General features: G+C 33.8%; 1 protein-coding gene across 1 annotated transcript in view; it reads left to right on the plus strand.

Annotated features, from left to right (window-relative positions):
• The window catches only part of Smp_140610 (acid phosphatase-related), a gene marked incomplete at its 5' end in the record, with an annotated part of 29,035 nt that extends 24,571 nt beyond the window's left edge, over window positions 1-4,464 (plus strand). The window contains 2 exons of the mRNA XM_018792384.1: window positions 1,417-1,629; window positions 4,250-4,464. Of these exons, the coding sequence (XP_018644223.1) occupies window positions 1,417-1,629; window positions 4,250-4,366 (330 nt within the window). The 3' untranslated portion in view covers window positions 4,367-4,464. The remainder of the gene's footprint in view (window positions 1-1,416; window positions 1,630-4,249) is intronic.
• Between the last annotated feature and the right edge of the window lie 10,683 nt (window positions 4,465-15,147).

The following is a 15,147-nucleotide window of genomic DNA, read 5'->3' on the forward strand; positions in this document are numbered from 1 at the left end:
ATGATTCATTCACTTCGCATCGATCCCTCCTTATTGCGTTGTACTAATTTTTCACACAATTTAATCTTCCACTTGATCGAATTGTAATTGTACTATCATATCTCTCTCACCCTATCTGATCTATATTTATTCTGATCACAGATATTCAATTTTCACTTAACAGATTGAAGTTAACATTCTATATGGGTCATATCAACATTAACAAATTTATTCTATTTGGTTTGACATTCCTAAATTTACATGCTTTAAACGATGTAATTTGCCTTTAACCTGGCCACTATTCGGATTATTAATTTGGATATATAATTGTAGAACCTGAGGAGAATTTATCGAAAAGAATATTGTTCGTTCAAATATATTAGTCTTTTAATGTGAAAACAATTTGAAACAGAATCACTCTGGATAATAAGCTAATATTACCTCTATTGCTAAACATATAATCGAAACAGGTCATAAGATTGATCTTAACTCGGTTTTTGTGCTGTTGTATAAAAGTGTAAAAGGGTGTATATACTAAGGTTTATTGAAGCCTTAGCCATACGAAAATTCAAACCCCCTCTGTGTATTCAAAAATAGTTGAAAGTATGAGTCAATTGAAGCCAGACCACCATCGAAAACCTGGAAGCACTGGACGGCCAACTCGTCCTATTATGGGACTCCTCAGCAGTGCGCATCCACGATCCCGCACTCGCGAGATTCGAACCCAGGATCTACCAGTCTCGAGCCAGAGCCCTTAACCGATAGACCACTGAGCTGGCATCCAACGGTGTTAATGTCTACAAATAGTTTGTTCTCACCTTAAACCTACCCTGGTATTATTAACTTATTATACAAAGTGATTAGGCTTCAAATTGTTTTCTCATTATTATTATCCTTGTCTACTCCTACCCCTCCCTCTATTCCAGTCTAGTTGACCTTTTATTTTTACATATACATATTCTTATCAAGTATATGTGTGATCAGATTATTCGAAATGTATTGCGCTAATATATCATCACATAGTTCTGATAATCTTCGCCTTCTTATTACATTATCGAAATTTATCAAAGGGACTAATTGCTTTAAACATGATGTAATCTACAATTACTTATATACTACTTATATATAAATATATTACTTATATTGATTAAATTCTTTGATGTTTATATAAACTAGTTATTATATTCAATAATCAACTAAATATTTTTCAATAAATACTTCACTTACGTTACTATGGTTACATATTTAACATTACCATATACAATGACAGTATTTTCAACACATGGTATACTTTATAATGTTCATATAATTAGAATAAACTGTTCCATTTGTTCGTCTGATAACTTAACATATGGCTCTTGTCTTATATAATTCAATTGAATTAATAATACTGATTCATTTTTCAATAGTATCAATGTTTAAATGTTTATATTTTAGGTTTGTAATTCTACAACAAGTGAAAATCCATATGAAAATCCAGATGCTCCAGTACATATTGTCAGTGGAGCTGCTGGATCAGATGAAGGTAAAGATACATTTATTTATGGTGGAAAACCTTGGTCAGCATTTCGTACAACTGATTTTGGATATACTAGAATGACGATACGTAATGTTACTCATTTAGAAATTGAACAAATTTCAGTGGAAAATGTAAGTGTTATTCTCTTATTTATTTAAAATACTCAAATTGTTGTGGTTTGTCAGAAAGGTTTTTGTGGAGATTTAGTATTTTTCATAGTAGAAAGCATCAGTCAATTGAAGCTAGACCACCATGTTGTGGTTTGTGTTATAACATGTGCGTGCGTGAGTATGTGTGCCCTATTTGATATATGAACGTGATATGACCGCCAATCAGAGAGCAATGGATTTATTGATCGCTCAATGATACACAAAAGCCGTATGAGTAGTCTTGAGTACTACTCGGTCCTACTTTCTGCCTAGCCCAGCCAATTAAGTCCAGAATACCAATAACAGCCTCTGCAATATGAATCATTATTCACAACATACTGGGATTATATACCAATCGTACCATAAAATAGAAAATAACATTTGTACAATATTTGGCCAAATGTGGCTGTGAATAGGGGGAACAGTAATTAATCGACTGGGGATAACTCAAGAATGGCGAATTGTATAATAATGTTCTATAGGTCAAAATAAAGCTTATAATAAGAGGGACACGCATATGAATAGTTTAGTTACTTAACGATTATACAATAGGAAATATACATATCATGTTGGTCCATAAATAGTTCTCAAAGTTACCATTCATAAATCTCCACGGGAATATAACAGTTTGTTTATGTTTCTTTACAAATAACAATGTAGGGTGACTATCGGTTGATATATCGAGTTGGAAGTATGAAACAATCATTTAGTTGGCAACCTGAAATAGTCCCTGTAATATGAAGTAAACTGTAGCTAAATCCAAGTTTATTGACTGACTCTATCGAACTTTGAGTCAAATGGATAACGTACTGGGAAGTTTATTAATATGTTTATTAATGTAGGGATAATGTACCAAAAAAAACTACTTCTTAACTGAATTAACAGTGATAACAGCTTAATTCGAGCTAATTAGTTCGATCACATTATGCTTCAATACTATACAAAGAATCTCCAAGAACACACAAAGAACGTTTTATTCCATGAGAATTTCAGGGAGTGGTAAGTTTATCTAATAAGAGTAGAAGATTTACTTTCTATAACTATGAACATCAGCTGTATTATTATTACTGAAGTTTGAAAAACTAACAGTTTGAATAATAACCAATTTCTCAAAAAATAGCTTGTTATCATTTAAGTAATATCTATGTAGAATGATCAATTCTTCTCTATTATAATTAAATATCAATCAATTACAGATAATTAATAGTTTGAATTCTATCAAGAACTAGTTGAGCTTCGAATAAACCTTCAACTAATAAGTTGATTAAATTCACTTGGTATTGTTTACTTGAATATTCCAGTTGATGTGTAGGAATGCAATTGATCAGTCTCTTATTGGCATATGTGTACACTGTGCGTATCGCCTCGATATTGCTTTAATTCACAAGCATTATAAGCAACGAATAACATTTAGGATAGTTCACGGTAGTAAAAATGCAGGACAGAAATCAGTCCCAGAGGGAACATCAACTCCGAGATGAAGGTAAATTCAGCTGATGTGTTCCAAATAGGACGAAAGGCGAATCCTGAATTCCACTACTAGCCACTGCCCATCTATGCTTAGACTGCTTGCGTATTAAAGCTATATCGAGGCAATACGCACAGTATGCACATATGCCAATGACAGACTGATCAGTTGCAGTCCCATACATCAATGGAGAGATTCGAACAAACAATACCAAGCGACTTTAAACTTCACCCAATTGCACAAGCAAGTGGCCATCAGTACTCAGTAGCCAACTGGACAACGCAATGACGTTTGAAACGAAAGGTACTGGATTCGAGTCCTTGCTGTAGTGAACATCAACTCAAAGATGCAGATACATCCAACTGACGAGTTCCAAATACAACGAAACCAGCGTCCTGGTTTCAACTGATATTCACTATCCATATTTGCTTATGATTAGTTAATCATTTGTATGGAAATGAAATTTTCAAAAGTGTTCGTATCGAACCATGATGAGAAGAACTTAAAAATCTGAAATATATTAATGTATTGCAGTGAATAGATTTTTATGATCAAAACTAAGCATTCCTGTCACGACAAAATCAGTTCTGTTTACGTGACTATTTCATGTGACAAACGATACATTAAAGGTGATCGTTAGTATCTTTCTGACATAAGAGTTTCCTATCATCGTGGTAAATTGTAAATATCCAATCATGCAAACAATACGAATCTCTGTAAAGCAAGAGTTTCTGTCCTACATTTTTACTTGGGAAAACTATTCTAAATGTTATTTGTTTATAACGATATCTTGTCAAGTACTTCATGACTTTATTATGTAAGATAATCCACACTCGGTCTTCTAGCCAGGAAGGTGTAATCTATCGATTTTTTTTATTTAGGATCTACTCATAGAAATAATAAGCAACTTGGAATAATATGTAAACTGCATAATTGATAGGGTAATGTCCAAACGTGTAGATGAACAACCGTTTAATAAAACTGACCTTAATCAGACAAAACAGTTGTGTTTACCTTTTAAGATTAAATATCTTTTCTTTTGATCAGAGTTTTTGTGGCTTTTATAATGAATGATTCAGCTTAACTGTAGTTCATGATTAACGATTATTGTGTTTATTTTTCATATTTTTAAAGGAAAGAAAAGGTCAAGTGATTGATTCCTTCACAATCATCAAGGATAAACATGGGCCAGGTTTATATACTTGTCATAATAAAGATTCATTTGATTATTACGATATTCTAGATGTTTAATTGTTGTTGTCATATAATTCTCAACAATCAACATAATATTTTCCTCTTTCAAACTCTGTGATTATTACTTTTGAGCGTAATATATTTTTTAAGTCATTATGTTAGTCTTCAATAAAATATGCTTCCAGACGATTGTCACTTGTGAAGTATTGACTGTTTATATATACCTGCTTCTCATTAGCTGCATACAACCCATAATGTCTTTAAATCGAAATACAATTACAGTTTAACATGGCTCTAGAATTGACGTTTGTTAGAATTTGCTTTAGACACTACTTCCTCTAGAGTAACATGGTGCAAATGAACATTATGTATTTTACTATACTTACGCCAGTTACCTGTCGTAGAGGAGCATAGGCTGCGCACCAGCATTCTCCATCCAACCCTGTCCTGGGAAATCCTTCCCCGTTCTTTCCAGTTGCTATTCATCCTTTTCATGTCTCCTTTCAATTATCGACACAGTGTGTTCTTTGGCCTTCTTCTTTTCCGTTTCCCTTCACTATTCTAAGGTAGGGCTTGCTTCGTGATTCAGTTTTGTGATTTCCTCAATGTGTGTACTATCCACTTCCAACATCTTTTCCTAATTTCCTTTCAGCTAGAAGTTGGTTTGTTCTCTCCCACAGTAGGCTGTTGCTGATGGCATCCGATCAACTGACATTGAGTATCTTACGTGGACAATTGTTTATAAATACTTGCACTTCTTTGATGTTGGTTGTAGTAGTTCTCCAAGTTTCAGCTCCGTACAGTAGAACTATCTTGATATTCGTATTGAAGACTGTGACTTTATTATTGGTTGACAGCTGTTTACAGTTCTATATGTTCTCCAATTGTAGGAATGTTGTCCTTACTCTGTCAACCCTCGTCTTGACGGTGGTATCAACTTCTTCTTGTTCATCGATGATGCTACACGCACACTCGTAACTTTCCACAGGTTCCAGAGTTTCTCCATCAAGTGTGATCGGGTTGGTGTTCTCCGTGTTGTATTTGACGATCTTGCCTTTTCCCTTGTGTATGTTGAGGCTTACTGATGTAGAGGCTGCTGCTACACTAGTTGTCTTCATCTGCATTCGTTGGCATCTATGGAATAGGTGGGCCAGGTCATCTGCGAAGTCTGAATCGTCTAGTTTATTCTGATTTGTCTATTGTATTCCGTGTTTTCTCTCAGATGTCGAGGTCTTCATAGTCCGGTCGACCATCAGAAGAAAGAGAAATCGAGAGAGGAAGCGGCATTGTTTGACTCTGCTCTTTACTTGGAAAGCGTCTGTCAGCTGTCCACCATGCCCCACTTTGCAATGTAGTCCATCGTATGAATTCTGGACGATAATGACGATTATCCCAGGTACACCAAAGTTTCGAAGAAGTTTCCATAATGTTCTCCCCTCCACACTACCAAATACCTTCTCATAATCAAGGAAGTTGATGTAAAATGACGGGTTCCACTCGACTGATTGTTCAACGATGATCAGTAGTTTCGTGATTTGGTCTGCGCACGACCGATCTCTATGAAATCTAGCCTGTTGATTTCGAAGTTGGACGTCTACAGAGTCGTTCCTCCGGTTGAGCAACGCTATATTTAAAACTTTTCCAGGTACTGATGGTGAGATGCCTCCGCAGTTCTAACATTTGCTCAGTTCTCCTTTCTATTAAAAGATATAATCCAACTTAATAACAACTTCCTTTTCTAAAATGTGAATACGAAGAGTCGTGATTTTTTTCTTGAATATATGTTACATATCAATGTAGCTTATATTCAGTCATGATAACTTACATTGAGATATAATTCGTTCCTGTAACTGCTACAGACTTTTTAGGTACTTAGAATCACTAGATATGTGACCGTAAAATCATCTAAAATTGAATGACGTTTTATTAGCTCTCTACTTGTGAGCAATTTCAAGTGATACCATAGACAATTCTACTTTTTATACATGTCTATCACATTTAATCAATATGTGTCTACTTGCATCTATATTACTTCCTGTTTGCTAGTATTGGGGATTAGAATAAGTCACACAGTATTATTGTTTGTTTATATTCGTTCCTTCGTCTCGATTGTCAATACCAATCAGCTTAATTTTCAGTTATAAACTTTTTCTGTTATACAGAAACTGTTTAACAATCGTTTCGGATTTCGCATCTCTAAATTAATTAATTAGCAGTATAAACTGTATTGTTATGAAATAGCACCAATCAAGTTACAATAGTTATAGCTTGTCGCCGAGTGGATGCTTAGTTAATGTATGATGTGATAGGACCGCCAATCAGAGAGCAGCGAATTATCGATTGGAACAGTGACACACGAAACCGTACGAGCAGCCTAGATTACCTATCGGTCCTGCTTCTGCCTAGCCCAGCCAGTTAAGTCCTGAACAGCCTCTGAGGTATGAATCATTGTATTTCAAACATACTGAGTTTATATACCAAACAGACTGACAACATCGTACTAATAAAATAGAAAACAACATTTGTACAAGATTTAGCGAAATGTGTCTGTGAATGTGGGTGGTAGCAATTAATAGGCTAGGGATAACCGAAGAATGGTAAATCGTATAATAATATCGATAATTTAATAAGAAGACGAAGATTATCAGAACTATATGATGATATATTAGCGCAATACATTTCGAACAATCTGATCACACATATACTTGTTAAGAATATTTATATATAAAAATAAAAGGTCAACTAGACTGGAAATGGGAGGTAAGAGTAGATACGGACAATAATAATAAAAATAATGAGAAAACAATTTAAAGCCTAATCACTCTGGCTAATAAGCTAATATTACCAGGGTAGGTTTAAGGAGAGAACAAACTGTCTTGAATACACAAAGGGGGGTTGAATTTTCGTATGACTAAGGCTTCAATAAACTTTAGTATACGCCCTTATACACTTTTATACAATACCACAAAAACCGAGTTAAATCAATCTTATGACCTGTTTCGATAATATGTTTGGCAATAGAGGATGATGGATGTTTATCCTCTACTCTTAGCGGGTCGTTTGATTGTATTTGTTTCTGCAACCAACTAATTTTCAGATCACGATTGCTCCTCCCTATGTATGTGTGACCACACAAATATTTAAATTGGTAAACGCAGTGGAATGTGACACAATCGTTTTCATGTCTTTTAGGTTTTGAATGAAGCATGAACCTCGTTCTTTCTTTGATAATGACCTTCGCTGCACAATCCGTTTTGTTGATGACTGATTTAAGCCTTTGTTTCAATAAAAGGCTATTTGAATCACCTCTAAATGGTAAGGTGATGTAGACAGGCCTTTTTTCCATCAAGGCTACAGTAGGTCTCACTGTACCATGAGCTTTCCATCTATTGATAAATTTAGGTGGATAACCATTACCCATTAATGTCTTGTTTAACAACTTAACATCATCAATAGCGTCGTTTGTGCAAACACGATCAAGCCTGTTAAATAGGCACCTTACGAAAACCCGTTTGTATTGCACAGGGCAATAACTATAGTAACTAAGGTATTGGCTCGTACACGTCGGTTTTCGAAAAACGGATCATTTGAGTGAGCCATCTTCTCGTCTGCTTAGAAGTATGTCTAGGAAGGGAAGCTGGTCGTTCCTCTCATCTTCGCATGAGAGACTGATATGGTTTTGAATAGTGTTAAGTTTATTCAATAAGTAGTTCATATCATCCTTTCTTCCACAGATAACTAAGACATGGCCCACATATTTCTTATAAAGTGACACGTTTTCGATTAAGTCTTCAGACAGATTTTCAACATTTGCCATAAACACATCTGCTAATAATGGTCCTAACGGACTACCTATAGCAACCTCATCAATCTGGTGAAAGTATTCGTCTTCAGAAGTGAACTGAACTTTATCAGTACATAAAAGTAATAAATCTTTAAGAATTTCTAAAGAGATAGGTAATTTAAGGTTGTTTAAAGATATATAGTCATATAATATGTCAATAGTCTTTTTCAAAGGTACATTTGTGAATAAGGCATTCACGTCAAATGAGCACATAGTTTTTCCTTTGATATTAATGTCACCGAAAAGATCGACCAATTCAAAAGAATCCTTTAGAGAATACTTACATAAACGTCTTTGAATAGGAGGATCCAATAATTTTGTTAGTCATTTGACTAGGTTATGTGTGAGTGATCGGCATATTGATAAAATTGAACGTAAAGGAGTATTTAATTTATGAATTTTGGGTAGTTCAGATATAAATGAGGATACTCAGAACCCATAGGTTTTAAGAAATTCAATTCCTCTTTGTCAATAATATTCATGTGTAACAATTTTTTGCAGGTTTGAATTTACTCTTCCCTCTAGTTTGTTAATATCTCCAAATTCAACATCAGGCATGAATTTACTTTCATCACTGAGGATGGATAACATCTTACCCTTATATTCACATTTGTTCATGATAACCACGCCTGATCCTTTATCAGACTTCAACAAGACAATATCAGGGTTTGTTCTTAGTTCTTTTAGTGATTTACAATATTGTTCTATTCAACTCACTCTCTACTAGTTGAGTATTCTACAGAATGTAATCTGTCGTGAAATCTTGTTTTCCTCAGTATGAAAAGTATCCCGTCCAAAATAGTTTGAAATTTATCTAGTAAATAAAAGTAAATAAAAGTTTCATAATAAAACCTTAAATCTTTCTCTGTTATAAAATAAAACTTATCAGGCTTTTTCCACCAAGTAATTACGCCGCGACTATAAAATCGATCTTAAATTCACTTACTGAGCTTTTATATCATGACTTCAGATATGTACGACCTATTTGTTTCCTAAGTTTACATGATGAAATACGTTAACTTTATATTCATTATGCAAGTTGATAATGATGTTTAATGGAAAAATATGTGGTTGAAGTTAGGCATTAACACCGTTGGATGCCGGCTCAGTGGTCTATCAGTTAAGTGCTCTGACGCGAGACTGGTAGGTTCTGGATTCGAATCTCTCGAGGCGGTATCGTGGATTCGCACTGCTGAGGAGTCTCACAATAGGACGAAACGACCGTCCAGTGCTTCCAGGTTTTCCATGGTTGTCTAGTTTCAATTAACTCATGATTTCAAGTAGAAAAAATATATTTCCCTAGGTTTTAGACTATTTATTTTTCAAATCAGTAGTATAAACCTTTTGTAAACAATTATGGACATGATGGGGTTTGAGATGTATATCCGTAAAATAAGAAATATTGATTTAGACATGAATTCCCTTTTCAGCGAATCTACTTACCGAGTAGAATAATCGCGAATATATACTTATTTTTCAAAATGATAATAATGACAATAATGGTGGTAAGAAAATCTTGTAAATTATGGTAACCGTGAAGCAAAATAAAGGTACGAAAACGCAATTTTAATGAAGGGAACTTTTAAATTTGATTGATATCCATTCATGAAGATAGACATAGGATTATAACTGAGAGGGTTAGGCTCAGTGTGAAATGAACAAATATTGGATTTGTTATCAGGGGGATTCTAGAAACGGAAACAAATTATTTGAGGATCAAAGATCTATAGAGACTTAGGTGAAGCGGATGGCTATGAACGAAGAAAAGAATAAGAATTAAAATTAAAATTTACAAGCATTCACACGGGTTTTTTATGTATACATAGCTCTGAGTCTTCCAAATGCGTGGCAAATGCTTCGGCAATGCTAAGAAATTGAATGTTAGAAATCTTTTCCTAAATTTCTGGGGTTTTAATGGATATACATCATTCAGGTTCATAAGTCAAGTTCAAATAATCATAGTTTAACTTACTAGTCGGACGTTTAATTATATGTATCCTTTCGTAATGCAATGATAAATAGTAGCAGTTTAAAACCATCAAAAAGTTAAGAATACTTTATTATCAACAGTTTGTACTACTAAAACGTTTTTAGAATGGGGAGTGGTCTCCAAATTTATGGATAAATTCTGGGATGAAGACGGCATTTTATTAAAATGATTCGTGCTTATAATTATAATACATAGGTTTATTCAACGAAAACCAGTGAAACATTCGTAAATCACCAGAACTCCTGTAAAAATGAAACCTTAATAAGGTACCAATTCCCTATAACTTACTTTATATGGATATGTTTTTATTTTAATGATATTAGCAACTAAAATTAAGTATGTTCAACGTCTTGCCTACCAGAGTTTCTCCATAGTCATCCGACACATAACCAGAGTCAAATTAAATATAGTTCACATAACAACCATAGAATAAACTGTTATATTGTAGTATCCACAAATCGGTTTATTTTTATAGTCTAACGCTTAGTTAACTACCTTGAAATGTATTCAGATTCCGGTGATTGATGTGAATGTACATGTTATTCTAGTTGAAATTTAGTAGACTGACAAACGTTTTGATTATGGTCGAGGTCATATTAGCCGTATAGATCATGATAGCAACAAAGGTGAAACAACTGACAATTGAGCTTTTCAGATACGTGCAGAATGATTATGTTACTATGTTAATCACACGTGATAGAAAACAACTAAGTTCAAAGATTATAAGCTTTTTTACGTATAGTCAATGACAACGTTTGAGACAATAGAGCTTGTAATTTGTACGTTGTTTACATTGATAAGTTGGAGAAAAGGTGATCAGTCGAGATATATTTACCTTTGATACCAATTTTCAGAACAAAACTAAGCAGTTATTGCCATTATAAAACTAATCATTTATTTATATAAGGACTTTCGTCTAAATTAGAGCGAATAGTTTCACAGTATTTGAGAGCCGAATTGATGTAAGACATTAAATGGAAATAATATATATTTGTAAAATCTCAGCGAATGAATTTGAAGTAAATCCAATGTTTCGCCCGGCAACCTGGTCCAAGCTTTTTCAAGGAAATATTTACTTCAAACATTTATTTGAACGAAATGGGATGAAGAACTTTTAATCAATAAAATAAACAAAAATAACTGTGCAACAAATGACATTTAAAGCTCCACAACCAAACCATCCAGCTCAGGTAATAAAACTCCACGTAACTGTTTCAAAGTCCGAAAAATCTACGAATCATCAGTTGAATCATCTACCAAAAGAAGCAGTAGATCATTTTTTATCACAAATGTATATCAACTAACATTGTCACTTATTTGCATTATAAACGGGTAGCTGCTAATACAAAATAATTCACCTTTCGCCCAAAATTCCGATCACAGTTATTGATATGAAATACCTGATTTAGAAAAACAATGACTTGATTTCAATTGCTGATTGCGTCAAACAGATTTGAATGACGCAACTTTATTCTTTGAATTGGTTTCTAGTAGTATATTTTACTTGTGATACATAAATTAATGGGTCGCTGATGTCTGACTGTTCCATCCGCACTTTGGTAAGAAATTGTAACTTCTGAAAAAATAGACATCAATTATTTTCGACTGCCTTGCTATACTCCTAGAGGCGAATAGATATTGAGATGAAAATTTTAAAAATGGGATGACAAAACATTCGAAATTAGATGAAAAAGTTCTTATGAACAAAATAAATATAAAAATCACTGTCCGATAAATGAGATGCATTTTCCTGGCTGCATTCGTTACACAACTAAAATAGTTGTGAACAAATCAATCACTGATTGGCTCATGAATTCAATCAATATATTACTACAATTTCCACAAACCCTCATTCTGATAATTATGTATATTCTAGTGTGTTTTAAAAATGAAGCATTGAATTAGAAACTCTTTGCTTTACGTATCATCACTTTTATATAATATACACCAGAAGATGTATTTAAACAACTCTGGATATAATCATTGTAATGGTATTAACAATTAGGACTACTTAGTAGTTGAATTCACTTGAATTGATGTCCCAGAGTAAACATCAACTCTGAGATGAAGGTACATCCATCTGAGGAGTCCCGAATGGGACGAAACGCGCGTCCTTGATTCCATTGCTAGCTACTGCCCATCTTTGCTTAAAATGCTTGTAAATTAAAGCAATATCGAGTCAATATGCACACTATGCACTTATGCCAATAAGAGACTGATCAATTGCAGTCCTAAGTATCAATCGGAAGATTCAAGTAATCAATATCAAGTGAATTTAAGATTCACCTCATTGCATAAGCGAGTGGTTATCAAGACCCAGTAGCTGAGTAGATAACGCTATGGCGTTTGGAGCGAATGGTACTATGTTTGAGTCCTAGAGTGAACATCAACTCAGATAAAGATCATTTATTGTATTTGTTATAACTGTTGAATCGTTCGTTTCCAACATTTTTTTCTTTAAATATTCCAACTATTTGATAAATATAAGAATTTCCAATGAAGCAAAAACGGTCGGTGAGAAAGATTTAATTCGTTGGATTTACAAGTGTCTTTTTACAGATTCCTAGAGTTTAATCTAATAATGAAACGTACAATATACTATCTAAAAATGTATCTTATTATACATTTTAATGGAAATACTGTCAATGAATTTCTATGTCAGACAGAAAAATACACTATAGAATTACTACTAACTAATTTCGAAATATTCTTATAGAATATACATTTTGAAATTCTTACTGAATTTTGTTATATCCCGACGAGAATTATGAATGGTAACTGTTGAGAACTATTTATGGACTATACATATGCTTTTATTGTATATTTAGGCTACATCGAGGCAATATGCACAATATGTAGATATGCCAATAAGAGACTGACCAGTTGCGGTCCTAAAAACATCAATGGGAAGATTCAAACAAACAATACTAAGTGAATTTAAACTTCACCACATTGCACAAGCAAGTGGCTGTCAGGACTCAGTGGCCGAGTGGAAAACATGATAGCGTTTGGAGCGAAAGGTACTGTGTTCGAGTCCTGGTTAGAGTGAACATAAACTCCGAGATGCAAGTACATCCAGCTGACGAGTCCCAAATAGGACGAAACGCGCGTCCTGTATTCCACTGCTGGCTACTATCCATCTTCGCTTATTGTATATTTGTTAACTAACTAAACTATGCATATTCATATTCCTCCCATTGTAAGCTGCATTTCGAACTATAGATTATCATTATACGACCCACCATTATTAAGTTATCCCCAGTCTATTGATTACAGTCTCCCACATTCACAACCACATTTGGATAGAAATTGTACAAATGTTATTTTCTATTTTATGGTGTTATGTGGTTTGTTTGGTTTGTATACAAACCCAGTATATTTGAAATACATGATTCCTATCACAGAGGTTGAGATTGATGCTGAGGAGTTAAGAAACAGGTCTAGGTTAGGAAAAGGATCGATAAAGACTCTAGACTGCTCTTATGGGTTTATGAGTCATTGGTTCTGTCGATAAGTCACTATTTTGTAATTTGGTGTTATCATTACGTTATATATTATTTGATTACAAATCCACAAGTTATAACAATGTAGTTTTATTTAGTCCATTTTTTATTTTAAGGATTTTATCCATAACATGCAATTGGACTCTTTAACAAACATATATTTTTAATAGTTGAGGTCATGAATCGATTGAAGTTAGACCATCATGGAAAACCTAGAATCACTGGACGACCGTTTCGTTCTATTATGGAACTCCTCAGTAGTGTGTATCCACGATCCTGCCTCGAGAGATTCGAACCCAAGACCTATCAGTCTCGCGCGTAAGCGCCTAACATCTAGACTATTGAGCCGGCATCCAACGGTGTTAATGTCTAGCTTCAAACAATCCACGAAATTGAGCAACCATTCACCAATGTCTTCAGTGAGTAACTATCTTACTACAGACCCGGTTGAATTCCAATGGTCACCGCTTCTCACTAGAACTCCAGGAAATACCTCATGGAGCCTGTCACTAGTGTACATATGTTAATTAATATCAGGAGGGGTTTTGTGGATATTATAGTAGTTTTTAATAGTTGAGATCATGAATCAATTGAAGTTAAACTACCATAGAAAACCTAGAATCACTGGATGGCAATTTCGTCCTATTATGGGATTCCTCAACAGTGCGCACCCCTTTTGATAATAAACATAGCAATTAAATTTCGTTCCAAATATAAGTTTCATTAGTTTCAAATATTAATGGAATATTTTCGTTTTATTTTATTATAACATAAAGCACTCAATATAAATGAAACAAAATCATTGTAGAAAATTATGGAGAATAATTTTTTTGTTTTTTGCTTTTTGAAGCTTGTGAAAATAATCAGATGGCATAGCAACAAAACTTTATTTGCGTGATAACCAAATGATTTTCATATATATTAGAGAATGAATGTAATCTTTTTGTTAATCGAAATCTGTGTAATTTATGAATGATTGTTAGACCACTTTAGTCTATTCATTATTACTTGATCAGTCATAATTTGTTTTGGGTTGCATATATATGTAGGAATAAGAAAAAGTCTTATTGTAGCTTATGTTATGAAATAAAACTAATGATTATCAGTTTTTGACAATGAAAATTGAAAAACATTTGTTATAAATTGTGGTTTTGAACCAATTAATATATAAGCTAACGATACCATCATTTAAAGAACAGTGATTTATCGACAGAGCCAGTCACTCATAAACCCATAAGAGCAGTCTAGAGTCTTTATCGATCCTTTTCCTAACCTAGACCTGTTTCTTAACTCCTCAGCATCAATCTCAACCTCTGTGATAGGAATCATGTATTTCAAATATACTGGGTTTGTATACAAACCAAACAAACCACATAACACCATAAAATAGAAAATAACATTTGTACAATTTCTATCCAAATGTGGTTGTGAATGTGGGAGACTGTAATCAATAGACTGGGGATAACTTAATAATGGTGGGTCGTATAATGATAATCTATAG

This window comes from Schistosoma mansoni (assembly GCF_000237925.1).
Source record: "Schistosoma mansoni, WGS project CABG00000000 data, supercontig 0321, strain Puerto Rico, whole genome shotgun sequence".
NCBI classification, from domain to species: Eukaryota; Metazoa; Platyhelminthes; class Trematoda; order Strigeidida; family Schistosomatidae; genus Schistosoma; species Schistosoma mansoni.